This window comes from Miniopterus schreibersii, assembly GCF_964146895.1.
Source record: "Miniopterus schreibersii genome assembly, chromosome: 1".
Taxonomy (NCBI): domain Eukaryota; kingdom Metazoa; phylum Chordata; class Mammalia; order Chiroptera; family Miniopteridae; genus Miniopterus; species Miniopterus schreibersii.
The window spans coordinates 26,568,706-26,585,633 of NC_138101.1; the positions used below are offsets into that span (position 1 = coordinate 26,568,706).

The 16,928-nt window shown below is 41.9% G+C and overlaps 1 protein-coding gene across 1 annotated transcript in view; it reads left to right on the forward strand.

Moving 5' to 3' along the window:
• Nucleotides 1–6,377, forward strand: part of GABRB1 (gamma-aminobutyric acid type A receptor subunit beta1) — a gene marked incomplete at its 3' end in the record, with an annotated part of 293,372 nt that extends 286,995 nt beyond the window's left edge. Inside the window, exon 9 of the mRNA XM_081150128.1 lies at nt 6,045–6,377. Coding sequence (XP_081006254.1) covers nt 6,045–6,377 — 333 coding nt within the window. The remainder of the gene's footprint in view (nt 1–6,044) is intronic.
• Between the last annotated feature and the right edge of the window lie 10,551 nt (nt 6,378–16,928).

Below are 16,928 nucleotides of genomic sequence, written 5' to 3' on the forward strand. Positions count from 1 at the left end.
CAGAATTTTTTTCTTGTGATAATAACTTTTACAATCTACTCACTTAGCAAGTCTCAAATATGCCATACAGTATTATTATTATTATTATTTTAAATATATCTTTATTGATTTCAGAGAGAGGAAAGGAGGGGGAGAGAGAGAGACAGAAACATCAATGATGAGTCATTGATCGGCTGCCCAGCCCTCAACCCGGGCATGTGCTCTGACCGGGAATCGAACCCCGATCGCCTGGATCCTAGGTCGATGCTCCACTGCTGAGCCACGCCCGGCCGGGCAACCATACAGTATTATTAACTATAACTGCCATGCTGTATATGACATCCTCACAACTTATTTATTTTATGACTGGAAGTCTGTATCTTTTGACTCCCTTTACCCATTTCATTCGCCTCCCATCCCCCACCCCTCTGGCAACCACCAATCTCTTCTCTTTGTGGGAGCTTGGGGTAGTTTGTTGTGGTTTTGGTTTTGGTTTTTTGGTTTGGTTTGTTTTTTGTTTTTTGTTTTTTGTTTAGATTCCCCATATAAGTGCCCTCATTTGGTATTTGGTGTCTGTCTTTCTGTGTCTGACTTATCTCACTTAACATAATACTCTCAACGTCCATCCATGCTGTAGCAAAAGTAAACAGTTCATTCTTTTTTATGGCTGAATTATATATATACAATTTATTCATCCATTCATCCATCCATGGACACAGGTTGTTTCATATCTTGGGTATAGTAAATGCTGCAATGAACATGGGATACGGATATCTTTTTTTTTTTTTTTTTAATATATCTTTATTGATTTCAGAGAGAGGAAAGGAGAGGGAGAGAGAGAGATAGAAACATCAATGATGAGAGAGTCATTGATCGAGACTGCAACCCGGGCATGTGCCCTGACTGGGAATTGAACCCCAATCGCCTGGGTCCTAGGTCGACTCTCAACCCCTGAGCCATGCCCGGCAGGGCACGGATATCTTTTTGAGGCAGTGTTTTCATCTTCTTCAAATAAATGCCCAGATGTGGAATTGCTGGGTCATATGGTAGTTCTAGTTTTCATTTTCTGAGGAAGCTCCATACTGTTTCCCATAGTGGGAATGATTTTCTCCATAAGAACGTAAGCACCAACAGTTCAAGGACTCGCCTGTTTTGTTCACTGAGATCTTCCCAGGACCATGTGTCCTCAGAATTTAAAAACAAGAGTTATGATTGTTAACCACGGCACTGCAGGAAGGGAGGAGAGGGTCTCCTAACCCAGGTCTACGCAGTGAAACCCCAGGCTTTCCTTTATATGTGAATGCCTCCAAGATTTGCCTGCGGTCAGCAGGCCTCAAGGTCAGGTACCATGACCTTCAGGAGGGAAGATGGGAGAAAGGCTCATCAGGCAAGGAGAAGGTAGAGCTCGTGGTCATAGTGAACAAACTTATAAAAGTCTGTTGAGAAGTGAACTAAAAACCTGAGTTTAAAAGAGGTCATAGTATTTGTCTGATAAGACATTGAGAATCAATAGAAGATGGGGAAGTCACAGGGTTTGTACAGAAGGATACAAGATTAAGAGGGTTTATTAGTTGAGATCTTCAAATTTCTAAGCTATGATGTCCTACTGCTTATATAGAGGCTGCTTTCTTCGCCAGCGTCTGGAAGAGTGCTAACGCATTGTGAGCGCTCAATAAGCATTCATTGAATAAATAAGTGAATGACTGAACTATTAACATTTTAAACATTTGATCCACCTAAAATTACCTCTTATAGCACAGAAAACATGCCTAATAGGGGTTGGGGTATGGGTAAAGTATTAGCAAGCCCTTGGGGCTGCAGACCTCAAGCCTCATTCCTTGCTCCCCTTTATTAGTCATCTAAAGCTTGCATTTTGACCATCTATCTGGGACAGGGCTCATTTATTGGCCTTCTTGAAGCGTTATTAAAAAGAATATTCATTTTCTTTAAATTTAGGTTCAGTGATACTCTAACCTAAACAAAACAAAAAATCAGTGACATTGGTTTGAGGACTATGAGGTGAGTATAATACAGTCATCCCCCCCATTATTAGACAGTCTTAATTCCCCAATCACTGGAGCCACCTGGTAACTGCAGGCCTTCCCCACCAACACTGAGGTTCAACATGAACATCCTTACCTGGATTTCACCTTCTCTGTAAGCAGATCAGAGGAAGAGAAAAATCCAGAAAGCACAGAGCCAAGTATGCCTGTACCCATCAGATAGGCGAGCAGGGAGCAGTGGGAGAGCAGAGAACAAGAGAAGCTGGAAGTGCTCCTCTCTTAGCTTCTCTCCTGGGGGCTGGACTGGAAAGTCCCTTCCTGTGTGGCAACAGGAGGGGTAGAGAATGATTATCTCACTGAACAGTTATTTCAACATCAGCTGTGCTTTAGGAAAGCTACTGGTCTGTGCGTGCCCTAGAAATCCAGTATGTTGACATTTTCATTTGCATCACTTTCTTCTACTTCAAGGTTTGAAAGTCTTCAGTGTCTAGATTGGGCCCCAGTCAGATGTTAACATTTCCTTATTAACTAGACTGTGTTTGACCTTTGCAGACAGTGAAGCCATGCACAACAATGGCCACTTTCTCTGTGGGTATTACTTTTGGAAAGCTGTGCCCACTATAGATATTAGGGTAGCTTGGATGTTTCTAATGTTTGAGAGAAAGTGAAAACCACTCTTTTCCAAAAAGCAGTGGTTAGAGCAGAGCCAACCAAAATCTTGCTGGTGTCAGCAGTGGTGTGGTTACCACACATCCAGTTTAACCAGCAGCAAAAAGCTTAAAGCATGAGGGATGAAATCTCACAACTCAGAAGTAATTCATGAGCATACCATCTCCCTCTCCCTCTCCCTCTCCCTCTCCCTCTCTCTCTCTCTCTCACTCGCACGTGCACACACACACACACACACAGTCAGTAACAACAGATTTTAGGATAAAACCTAGACTGTGTAGGAGGTAGGAGAGATACTGGAGAGGGGCAAGAATTGTTATATGATACTTCTTAAATTTTCCTAACGATAATATTGATTTAACTATACAATAATGAAATAAGCTTTCATGGGTAGTTGCAGAAATGGATTCATTATTTTCCGTGTCATACCACTTAAAGCCATGATTTCTAGCTCAATGACAGAATTTGGGGGGGATTTGCACAAACCAATAAACCACATGCAATTTGAAAGTACATGTGAGCCTCCACCAAGGTTAACCAAAATATCTTAATAAAATGTACCATGTTTGCCATGACTCCTGTTTAATGAGGAGCATCTGTATGCCTCACTGGCTGATTCTAAATTGCAGCAACTTGTTTACTTAGAGAGATTTCACAATAATGTAACTTAATGATGCATACAGATCAAGTGATTCCATTTTACCAGTATTTTTTTAGTATGCTGTGTCCTCTGCCTGGAATATTCTTCATACTCAAAAACTGTCAAAATTGGAAATAAACCCTTAAGATTTCCTAGTGAAAACCTTTCACTTATAGATGAGGAAACTGAGTTATAATAAAACCAGGATGAGAAGACACTTTTCAATGTCCATTCCTTTGTTCTGTCCTCTCCCCATCCTGCAAGACCCAGTGCAAGCCGCACCTCCTCCAAGAAGTCTTCCTTGACCCCCATGATTTATCACTTTTATGAACCCCTAATCATGGTCTGTACTGTACTATTTATCATTTGGTTAAAAACCTCCATTATTATGTCTTACTCTTGTATCTCTAAGATTATTATCCAAAGGACAAAATCCATGTATTATGGTTCTCTTGACTGGAACACCACAGCACCTAGCAAAATCGTGTCCAACACCCTCTCACCTAATGTATTTGTCCCTTTTCATCACTTTAACCTTGTCACTTCAAATATACCACCCTCTTTAATAACCTAAACTTTCATATACATGACTCTTTCAACCATAGGCTTACTACATGTGTATATATATTACACACACACACATGCTTGTCACGTACACTGTATCTGGAAAATAGTATGCATTCAATAAATGTTTGTTGAGAGAGACGGGGGAAGAAAGAGGGGTCTTGGTGAGGAAAGGTACATAGAGGAGGTAGGATTTAAATGGAGCTTTGAAGCAAACATATTGCTTAACATGCAAAGAGGAGGGAAAGTTATGTTTGAGACAGAGTATCCTGTGCTTTAATCCCAAATTGGGCCCTTAGTCTTTGTTTAATCTTAGGCAATTTACTTAAGTCCTGTCAACCTCCATTTCCCCATCTGCTCAACTAGGACACTATCATATATTTCATAGTGTTGTTATGAGAAATAACTGAGATAAGTTACACAGTAGGATTCAATAATGGTTGGTATCAACAACAACAAAAGTCAATAATAACTCCCTGAATGAGGAAGCCCGAAGTGAGGGCGTAATGGGGCCTCAGCTAGACTGGAGCAAAATGCTTCACAGAGGGAGATGATTATAGATGAAAATGGAGAGAAAAGACAGATTCAGTCACCGTTTCTCTCCAATGGATTCGAAGTTTAAAGCTATCTGCTGCATCACTAAATTCACTGCGGGATGTCATGGAGGCCAAGGGCTATGAAGTAGTCCTTTCTCAGCAAACAGCACATGAGCTTTGAATCAGACAAGACATGGGTTGCAGCCTCAGGCCTGGCACTTCCTAAGGGAGTAAACTCGAGACAGCTTGTTGTTGTAAGTATTACAGTCATATATACAAAGCGTCTGCCGTGATGGTGGACACGATAAATCTTAATTCTCATCTGTGATGTACCAACATCACATCCCACCCCCTGTACCTTTATTTTCTTTCTCTCTTGCTTGCCTTTACCTCCTCCTGTGCTTTTCTAGCTCTTTCTTCGTAACCTGGTTGTTGCCTGCCTACCTCTACCCTGGGCTTTCAATAAGTGTTTACTGAGATTAGTCTCCTTCAAAAGCATTTATGGAGCATTTCCTGTAAATTGGGTACTGTGCTAATAACACTAGATTCAGACACAGCTGCCTGTGGTGCCCTTGGAAGTATTTCAAACTCATTTGCATGAATGAACCAGGTCTCCTCCAGGTAAATCAATTTGCAAAGCATATCACCTTAAGGTTAGACAAAGCCACACTGTAGGACACAGGTGCTCCCATTTCTTTTAGTTCCAAAAGTGTGCGTGGTGGCATAGCACAGAGAAGAACCAGAAAGTCTTCCAGTAGGAGTCACTGAAATGGCAGGAAGCAACAGTGAACAGTGGTGAAAATGCAGAAGTCAAGGCATAGCCAGGGGTGTCCTTTTGACCCAAGAATCCCACTTCTGGCAATTTTGCCTGAGAAAATAATTATGGACATGCACAAAGACTTAGCTTGAAGATGTTCCTTGCAGACTTGTTTACATGGTAATACAAAAGTAAAACAAGTCTTGACCTCTAACATTAGATTAATTCAATTATGGTTTATCCATATCAGCTGTTAATAAATGATATCACAGAGGAATATTTAGTAACATGGAGAGATGACCAGGTTATACTATCAACTGACAAAAGCAGGTTGCAAAGCAAAATACACCCAGAGAGCCTGTGTTTGTAAATATATATGAATAGAAAAAAGAGTGGAAAGCTAGCAAGATGTTAAAAATAAGGGTCTCTAAAAATAAAAAAATAATCGGTTGTGGTGAGATAATGGATATTTACTTTTTATTTTTTGTTTCCTCTTTCTAGTTTTAAAAGTTTCCATGTGCCACTTTTGTAACAAGAAAAACTACCCTGATGTATGTATACATATGTGCAAACTATATATATATATACACGCACATATATGGATTCGATAAATGGTAGTTACTAACAACAAAAATAGTATAAGTATAAATATATGTCTATGCATACACACACACACACACGTTTTTGTGGGTGGAGATGGATGATGGTGAAGATAGATGCAGATTAGATAGGTGATAGATGGGTAGTTGATAGACAGACAGACAGACAGGCACGCGGAGGGCACGCGGGGCTCGCCGTCTAGCCGGCGCGTGTGCCGAGCCCCGAGCGCCGCGGGCGGCGAGCGGATGGAGACGGGCCCGCGCGGGAGCGGCGCTGAGCGTGTCCTTTCCCCCCAGGTGGACGCGCACGGCAACATCCTGCTCAGCACCCTGGAGATCAGGAACGAGACGGGCGGCGCGGACGCGCGCGCGGGCCTGGGCGCCGCCGCGCTGCCCTACGACGGCGCGCGCGCGCACTGCCGCAAGGCGCGCGGCCGCGAGGCGTGCGGGCGCGCGCTGGACCGGCCGGGCGCGCGCGGCCAGGGCCGCCTCCGCCGGCGCGCCTCGCAGCTCAAGGTCAAGATCCCCGACCTCACGGACGTGAACTCCATAGACAAGTGGTCCCGAATGTTTTTCCCCATCACCTTTTCCCTTTTCAACGTCGTTTACTGGCTTTACTATGTACACTAAGGTCCATCCTGACGGCTCCCGGGCGACTGCTTCCCGCTCCCCTTTGGTGTTCACCCCACAGGTCCCCGGCGGCGGTACCGCTGCGCTTTTTGAGGTAAGACATTCAGCCATCTAATTGGTTTTAGGTTTTGCATATCGATTTTATTACTGCACCATGTTTACTTCAAAAAACAACAACAACAAAAAAACACAAACCACAAACAAAAAAACTCTTTTTTTCCAGTCTACTGTGGTCCAGGTTATCCGCTCTTTCGGAGCCCTATTAATTGCCATGTTTACAAACACGCGGGGAGAGCGTTAGATGGCGGTTCTTGAGCAGCCCTTCCTAGTTGCCCTGGATTGCATTGGCTTGTTTTTCAATAAAAATGAAAAGAGGACCCGGCTCTCTGTGCAAACTGCTTCCTGGTAAACTGTAACAATCTCATACTGCCAAAAAAACAACACAATTTCCAGGATCTCAGAAGAAAAAACACAAAGCCATTGACAAGTTACAGGTTTCCAGGAAGAAGAGAGAGCAGAAAGGAGCCCAGGGGAGGAAGGGAGACTCCTCTCCGCCCCTGGCTCCGGAGCGGCAGGGCCTCGGCCCCGGGAGGGGGAGGGGAGGGGAGGGGAGGGGAGGGGGGAGGGGAGGGGAGGGGAGGGGAGGGGCGGCGAGGCGGCGGAGGCCCCGGGCCCGCTGCGGCCAGCTCCACCTCGCCGGCCAGCCCGCTGCTCTGAAAAACGCCTCTTTCTCACACGTCCAGGCTGACTTGAAATTAGCATGAGAATCCAAGCTGGTAGCCGTCGGGAAGGTTTTCCTTTCTTTCTTGAGAGTAAGGAGTTTGGGGAGTACCGACTTTTTTTCTCACTGTTTCAAATGGGCGGCCCTGAACTCATCCCGCAGCCTGGACTCTCCGGACCGCTGGCCCTGCGGCCGGGCCATCACAGTTCCCGGGCCCCTGCTCCAGAGAGAGCGAGAGGAGGGGGCTGGGAGGCCAGGGCTTGAAGCTGGGGGTCATGAGCAACTCTTGCTCGAGAAAAATATTGCCCTTCCCATGAAGAAGGCAAGACTTATGTGCTGTGAAAAGGGTGCCTGGGCAGTTACCTGAACTGCCAAATCTTAAATCAAATGGTATATATTTCTTAGCCTTCCAGAGAGCAGTGTCTAACGGCGACAGGCTGGTGGCACAGGCCTCGGGGAGCACCTGAGGCTGTGCTCTCTGAGCTCTGCATTCCAATATACCAATCGATTGCTTCTGGAAATGCGCATACACCCGTTCTGGTGTGGTACTTCTCTGAGGCTGGGTTTCTGTTTTAAAGAAAACCTTCCGAAGGGCAAAACCACAGATAACAACAATGACAAACTCACTGGGCCTTCAAACATTGACACCAGACCCTGTCTGCACTCATTAATCACTGTCATCACTGCTCTGCCTTATCTCTGTTCATAGGTTGCTTTGGTCATGGTCGTCAGAGAAGGGGCATCTCTCAGTAGCCCAATACATGATTCTGAATATGTCCAAATAGCTGCAGATGAGATGCATCCCATTTTATGTCGTGAAAGACCCATTGCTTGTTTTCTTCTTTAGCTTGAGCATTAAAAAATTCTGTATGTTTATTTGCAAGGTTGTGTGAAATCCTAAGTTTATCAACCAGTTATGGAGACGATTGGGACCTACTCTACGGATGTAAAATAAGGGTTGAGGAAATAAGAGGATGATTGCCTCATTTGAAGATCTGGCTTTCTTCCTAAGGCTATGATGAAGGTCCATGTTTACCATAGCATTGACTGCTAGAAAACAGTCTTAATTGAAAGATAAGGGTGAATACCTACTGATGAGCCCAAGGAGAGAAAGTTATAAGATATTTTTAGAAAGCAAGAGGAAAAGAGCATCCCAGAATAAATGAATGGTTATGGCTATAGATAATATACACTAGTAAAAATATAACAACTCTTCTTGAACTGGAAAAATTATCTCAGTGGTTTCATAAGAAATTAAGCAGGTATGGGGACCACATTTTTATTTAGGTTTTAATTGTATAATCACAGTTCCCTGGCCAAGGAAATCTTGAGCCTCTGGGGATAAGTGACCCATTGAAATTGATTGGTTCCTTGGCTGGGTGAGATGCTTTGCCATTGTAAAAATCCCAAATAGAGTGGAAAGTGACTGTACCAGTGACTGCAAGGTTAATATTCCCAAAGACCACCCAGAAACCACTGTGTAGACATCTGTTTCAAACACAGAAAGGGAGGCTTTTGGCTAATGCCTAACAGGAATACATTGATGTCAAAGTTCCTTAAAAAACTTTTAAGGATGAAATGCAGAATCAGAAAGGAAGTATCTGTAATCCATGTTCCTCAACAAAACTTTTCTTTATCTGTTTAGATCATTCTTGGAAAAGATTGAGGTAATTTATATTTTTATTATTTTTTTAATCTTGCCTTAAAAGTCTATAGAATTGTATGCTTGAAGCTTAGGATGTAGCTCTAAGAAAAAAAGAACATTCTGAATTCTTATATCTTAACCTTTGTAAAATGTAAAATTTGTCAGCCTGAATATTCCATCAGGCACAAAATGGTGTCACTGTGTGCCCTCCTGGACGGTAAAGGGGTCACGGCCACCATTATGCAAATCCTGTTAAATAGCTCTGACTTTAGAGGCAATGGCAGCAAAAAAAAAGAGAGAGAGAGAAAGAGAGAGAGAGAGAGAGAGAAGCTGCCATATTTCTGGTTATGACCCCTGTCCCCACTTCTTTCTTCTGGATGCCTCCTAGCCAAATCCTCCCCTCCTTAGGCCCCACCCACTCTTCTTGCAGGCTGAACAATTCATGGGGAAAAAGTCCTTCCTTCTTTGTCTCCTTCACTCATTTTGCCCCAAATAATGTACATAAGACATGAAAGTTGTTAGACATTCTTAAGTGCCCTCAAACTGATCCCATTCCTGAAAGATTCAGATCGATACGTAATAGAGGGGTTACCGTTCAACTATTATTTGGTTATTTTCTTTTTGCCATGAAAATAGCCATAATCACCTTCATTACTGAAGTAGCAGCGAGGCTGAAAATTGTGTCGACTATCTTATGCTCTAGTCATGTCCCAGGGACCCCATGTTCACGACTCATAAACTGTGACATATATTGTGTCATAAACGTCACCCATGAGACCCAGCATGAATCCCATCTTTCACTTGACAGTGATGACTACACATTCATTCCTGCTGCTCCTGTTCTTTGGCTTAAAATATCAGGGGTGACATGTGCATTACACTTACCAGCTTCGTGAAGCAAAGACCCAGGTAAAGACATATTTTTGGCTTGAATTACCCAGGATTATTGCCGCCACCCTCTACATTGCAAATAGAAACAGCAGACTGGTTGTCAATTCTGCTGATTAAATGAAATGTGTTTTCATACATACCATCTAATTGTGCATTACAATCAATGAAGGATTTCAAAAGTGCCAAGAGAAAAATGTGGAGCAGAGAATAAACTTTGGTTTATGGATCCTTAAACAAGCAGTATGTACAATACACAGAAATGTTGACTAAATTCCATCTTTCTAAAATCAATGGCTACTTTATATTCATTTAAAAAAGAACTCAATCAAAATTTGCCAAGTTAAACAAAAAATAAGATATATTTATAATGCTAGAAGGAAACAATCTCCAAGATTTCTTACATGGACAATTTTGAATAGCATCTTACCAAAGGGTGATATGCCACAATCTTATCTCCTAAACAAAGTGTAATCGGATATCCCAGAGGGAAGAACAACATGTGCGAGCATTTGTTCACGTTGGTTCATTCAGCAGTTACCGGGATTAGGACAAACAAAACTGTCTCAGTTTTCTGAAAGCAAACAAGTAAACACAAAGGTAAACCTGGAAATGGAATGTAGAATATTATGTAAACTTCCTTGTAAATTCTGTACATAGTTCATTGAACTGTTCCCTGTTGCATGGTGGTCCTTGGCTTTGGGTGGACATTTGAAAAATCTGAGCATTGTAAATAATGTAGCTTCAAGGCACTTGCTTTTATTCATGAAGTGAAATGACTAGTGATTTGGGTCCAAACCAGAATCTTTTTTAGCTCTTGCTCTCTCTCTGCCATTTTTTGTGTGCACTTGTGTACCTCTGCCAGGTGTCTGTGATCACTGCCTCATGCCCCAACCCCACTGAAAGGGGCAGTAACTGCACGCCCGTGGGGCTCGGGAACAGTGCACCAGCAGAGACAGAAACTATAACGAGCTGCTCCTGGAAATGTGTCCTGAAAAGTGGACGTGTTTTTGAGTCATTTGTGGCTATTTATATATTCAGATACCGAATTATCTGTGCTTTTCAGGGTGTAAGGAGTGGGAGAGATCATCAAAATCAACAGGGAATCCAAAGCTTCATTTGTACCAATGGCTTTAGCTTCTAACTTTTTTCCTTCCTCAGTGTTGCCCAGAACTTTTAATAAGACTAGAAGTGGATGGATGGGTTTGGTCAGGGTAAAAAGTCAACTGCCCAAATGATAGGAAGGAGAAAAGGAAGAGATAGCAAATGACATTGATAACACCAGATGGCTGACTCATTTCTGAAAGTTGCAGAGGTAACCATGTCACTATTTTTAAAGGTAAAGAGAAATATTGGGAATTAAAACAAATGTGTGGGTTTTTTTTCAGCTGGGGGCCCAGAATATGTTTGATATATGCTAAACTTAAAAGAGAATTTGATAATTAAGTATTCTCAAATATATTTCTCCCCAGTCCTGATATTCTTGAAAAAAATTCAGAATGGTGGGATATTATGCCATAAGATGTGTTTCCATGCAAACTGGCAGTCCCAGGGAGAGTGATAGTATCCACAGAAATGCACATATCCAACCAAGCAGGGACATAGATTGGTTTTTTCCTTAGTAATATTTTAAGTGCCCAATGTCTTTCCTAGAGGTAAGAACTTGGCAAGACAGGGCTTTTTGTGCCAGCATTTTAAGTGCCAGGAGGATGCAGGGAACCATCACTGTGAGACATTTTGGTTCCAAAATGTGCCAACTAGGGTCCACCATCAACTGAATAAGAAAAATGCCCCATTGAAACTAATCAATTTCTAGGTTCAAAATACATTGTGCTTTTTACTTTAATCATGCTTTTTCTAGTTAACTGAAATCAACTACACTGACAGAAAATTAATTGTTAGAGTTTACAACTCAAAAGCAAGCATTTGAAAGGGAATGAATGCCTCTTAGAAGAGTTGCAAACGAGAAAACCCTAAGTTCCTAGAAGGGTAAGGGAAAGAGTTTGGAGTTTGCTTTTACTTCTACAGTTGCAAGAATTCCCTGATTTGAACTCAAGACGTCTAACAGTTGTTTTGCTTTTCCTAATCAAAAAGTCCTTGGTACATCAAGGGGCTCACAACCATCCCTGATGGACCCCTACACACTTTGCACGTCCTGGAGCAACCAGCACTCATCACAAGGGCTTCAGTAGGAATTAAACATGGGAAAAGTTGGTGTAGTATTATCTGAACCAGCTGGGAAAGAAAACCATTCCATTGAACAACTCTACCTGCATTTCCTCTGCAAACAATAGAAAAATAAATCAATAAAAGAGAGGCCAAATAACTCTATGCATTTGCCTTAGGTATACAGGGTCACAGATTCACTGGCTTAAAACAGCCCCAGTTGGAAGCCAAAGGACAAATAAGAGCAATCAGTGCTGCTATCTGGCTCCTACTTCTCCCTGGGTTTCCCTCTGAAGAGAAATGGGAGAGGGGGCATTTTCCAGTCTAGTTTTCATGAGTGGAAGTGTTAGAGTGTGGTGTGCGCATTGTGCGGGTTTGGCTGCGTGAAACAGATTACCTCTCGTGTTCATTCCTTCCTGGCGCCACGTAACCCTGACCCTCACGCCTTAACCCAATGAAATTGATTCATTTACTTTTCCTTTTTCTCACTTCAAACCTCATAAACTATCTTGCCCATGAATAGCTGAAAGCTTCAGCTTCCATGGACTTATATTGTACATCTTCAATTGAATCCACAAAAAGTAATAAATTTTAATAATTTTTCCAAATACCTACTCCTGTTGCCTTTCAAAGGCCTTGGGAGGTAGCTTGTGTCCTCACAAGTAGCCTCCTCTTACTGCCTTGGGTTATTTTTTTCTGCTCTTCAGTCCCTTTTATAAAGAGCATGTGTGTCTACACAAACCTTCTCTCTCCCAGCATAATTCAAACGAAACTGAAAATAAAAATTATTAGCTGAAGCCTAGGAAAATTTATATTATCTACACCAATGTTTGACAATAATATCATCTCTCTACATTATAGTTGTAATGTGGTGAATTCATACAGTATCGGTTCTTTTTCATCAAACTCATTTATTCACACCCTCCTTCAGCCTTACTTGTACACCATTTAAAAATCTAGTATTAGTCCTCCCAGGGTGCTTATCATTCACGTCGCACCACGCTGGCTCCAGGCTGTCCTCCGGGAGCTTGGCCAGCTTTTTTCTTTCTGCGTCTTACTCCTGTTACAGATTTTCACCTCTGTGCCTCACCCTCCCTAGTCCCCCTTGAGAGTCTAGCAGACATCAAATCTGGTTAGTAATTGGGCGGTCAGAATGCAGACTGTCTAAACTGCCCCTATAAAATAGGTAGAATATCTTTTCCCTCTAGATAGCGTTTCTATAGTTAGAGAACAGAGTTTTCTTTAAACATATACCAAGCAACGTGCAGCCTAACATTAAACATTAACAATAAATGAGCTGCATGGTGGGGAGAGGGAAAGTATAGTGGGATGGACGACACCTTGAATTCACAGTGCGTGACCTGGCCTTTATCCTGTCGCTGCCGCTGCCCTGGTATGTGACTTTGGACATGCCAGCAGATGAGCTCCAACTTCCCTTCCAGAACTAAATTTCAAAGGGAGTTGTTTTCATTTGTATAGGAGATTCCCAGAAAGATAGAGTACCATGGCCTCCACTGACGTAACCCTACAAGTTGAGTGATATTCCTTGTTGGGTGTCTTTGGGAGTAAGCCAGCAGGCTATCAGGTGAATCGAATTCAATACTTTTTCATATTCCTTTAAAAAGTATATAGAACTTAAAGTTAAATTGACAGGCAAGTGGCAAAAAATCATTTTATGATTTTGGTAATGGTCTATAATACAGTATTTCCCTTTAAGAGCATTGGAGACTCTCTGGTGATGTCAATCAGTGTGGTTTCTATTTTTAGCTCTCTCACTTACTCAGAAAAGCCAAGAAATACCCTTTGTGAGTGCAAAAGCCAACTTCTAAGTAACATCTGAGCAGAAATGCTGCTGCAATTCCCTTCAATGTTGCTCCCCACTCCTGGACCCCATCACTGTCTTGTGTCCTTTCTGCCTCAATGAGCCAGGTTTGGGTTAGTTCAAAAATGAGTGGAGAGTAGGAGGAAAGAACAATTTCCACTCCCAACAGCTAGCTACCAGTAAACAGCCTTGGTCTTCTATGCTTCTCCTCCACCCTTCCCCCAGGCCACACTAAAGCCTTTGGCTCCTCTCGAGGGAAAGCGTAGAAGGACCTGCTTGCACAGCAACGAAATAGCGTAGATTGTGCCCCGGTTCTTTTGGGATAACATCATTGTCAGGGATCATATGACCCAGCCTCCCTAAGACAGTAAGACAGTCCCCGTGGTGTGTAATTATCATAGAGCCACTTCTCTCAAAATTGTCCACTGACATAAGAAATTATGTAGTCACTAGTAATGGGCTCTCATAATTCTCTTGCCTGGAGGGTATGAGAAATATTAATAAATTAATACTAACACCTTGGAGAAAGTATGTGTCTTGGCTCCCTATGGATCATTTGTGAAGCCTGACTGTCTTCTCCCCACTCACGTTCACCTTATTCTCCTTGTTCCCCTTACTCAGCGTCAAGCAAGCTAGTCCTCAGGTTTTTCCTCCCCTTACACTGCAACAGCCACACATCATCCCAAAACGCTCTTGTTGCTGTGCTTGAAGTTTTACATTTTATTCCCATTACCCGGATTTTCCTCCTCCTGTCTCCTTCCCAGTGGGATTATAAATCAGGCCAACATCATCCAAAAGCCATCCATTGGCAACCTTTCCTCATTCTGTGCACTCTCCTGCTAGCCCTCCCTCAATTCTTAAGACCACTTTGTCCTAATAGTAGGTATTGCGTTTGTGCATTTCCCATTACTTTTGCAAATTGATGTTCTGCCTCCCTAAATAAAGTCTAAGGTTTTAAAGGGTAAATGCCCCATTTTCTCATTTTTTTGTATTGCCCAAGCAGCTGTTCTGTACATGGCAGAAGGCCTGTAAGTGCTGATTAAGCCACCCACCTTGGTCATTGCAGCCACAGAGAACATTTCTCTAAGGGGCAATTCTTCAGCATTACAGATACTTCATGAAGCAGGAGCCGTCTATGCATTCTCGCCATGTTATTTCAGTTCTGTAGAGCCTATGTCTGCAAATCTCTAAGGGGATTTAAAAACTGCAGTCAGAGTTACATTGAACCCAGGCTGGGGTCTGTGCCAGTGGTCACTGAGATTTTTACCCCACTGTTTATGACTGAACACTGAATCCTAGTACAGCCATGCTAGATTCTACCAGTTCTGGCAGAATTCAACTTTCTATTCTAATTACTACTGGTTTTCCTTTATAGAAAAAGGAAAATCTTTATTTAAAGTTCATTTTTTCCCTCTATTTACCCACGTTTGCCTCATTAAAAGCCTTTTAAAACTACGTTCTGTGGGGAGTTTGTGCTCAAAGTTGAGGCCGCATGTACTGCAGAGTTGGGACACTTGAGAATTCAGAGAATACTTCCAGAGAAATTTGCACACTAAATTTCATTCCTGCCAAGAAATAAACAGAAGGTTTAGAGCTACCTGAGAGGAATGGGCAGTTCTTAACATTCATTACCATCCCTCAAGAATGCCTACGAAGATGTACAGAAAAATACCTTCTCTCCCCCCTTTCAGTTGTTAACTTTCCTGTTCTCCTGTTATATTATTCACATATTAGCATAAGAAATACATCATTTGCAAGCCTTACCTCAGAGTGGCAACCAGCCACCCTACTTTTACTAGATAACATATTTTTCTACTTGATATTCCCCCAAAATACATTGAATTGCAGTGTATCTACTTTTTTTATGCTAATCAACTCACATTAGTCTGTTTCCTACATCTTTTTTAAATACTCACTGGATAAAGCTTGAAATATTTTATATTTTGCAACAATACCCCTTAGACATTTGTAAGGAAGCCCCTTGATGATTCTCACTGCAGCGTCATGGAAAGCAGAATTATACACACGGGCGGCATCTCACATTCAGAACACCCACTACTCTTCTAAGTGAGGAAAGCTCGTAATTAGATATATGTATATTCAGAGACTGCGTTGCTCTACTTATTCTAGAGAGGACCAGGAACCCTCTTGATAAAAACTGCCACGTGGCATTATAACGAAGTCATTAGGTTGCATGAAGTTTCTGGAAATTCCAAACGATCTAAGTGTTTACAAGGACCAAAAACTTTTTGACATCTTTCAATAAGCTTTTTATTTTTGACCACCAAGCAGCATTTTGTGCCATTGTGATTGGAACTTAATGGCTAATGTGAAAGGATGTTGTCATGTCATTTAAAAGGTTAATGGAAATGTAACTTGGAAAGTGTAATATTGTATAAATACAAATAAAACTGTTTCTGAGAGAAATGCATCTGGGTTAGGATGGCTTGCTTAAAAAATTTTCTCGGCTGTCCATCACTTCTGAATACTTATTTCACTCGTTTGACTTGGCCCAGGGGGACCTGAGGCAAAGGCGTTTGTATGGTGATTCTTGATGGGAAAGCAGGACTCATTAGGCTAAAGAGCTGAGAAAATCACTATCCTGCCAGCAATGGAACACCTCTTTGGCTACCACCTCACCTAAAACTTGATTAAATCCCAAAATCCGCTAAACTTTCCAAATCAGCCTCCTGCTGTTTTAATTCATAGCACCCTGTACTAAATAGCTGGGGCTTTCCAAAGCAGGTGCTACGTATATACAGAAAGAAATTCATAATTTCCGTCGCCGCTCCAAATCCATTATGCTGAACTCACCAAATATGTTAGAAAATGTTAAATGTTTCATTCCTTGTGTTTTAAAAACTCCACTAATCAATTTTCTGAATTGTCTAATCACCCTCCTACCAAATATGATTTAGCTCGTTCATATCCAGATGGCCATTACAGTTCTTTAAACGCTTTCTCCCTCTCAGCAGGTAGAACTCCTCATATTGCAAAGAAACATAAATCACAATATTTTAATCTTCTTTTGCTCTTTTGACATAAGCACTTTTCTTATATAGCAGATACTTTTATATATCTACTAGACCCCAAATAAAGCTAAATGGCAAAGAGGAGTATTTCTGGAAACCTATAGACGTTTTAATAAAGAGACAAGTCTAACAAATGTTAAGAAAGGAAAGGTGGACTCCTTTTATAATTCAAGTTTCTATTTTGTATCAATCTATGCTGCATTTTCTGATTGAAACTGCTGTTCTATCTAATGAAACGTGATTTTCTGTAGTTGCTTTTTACATTTGGGATCAAACT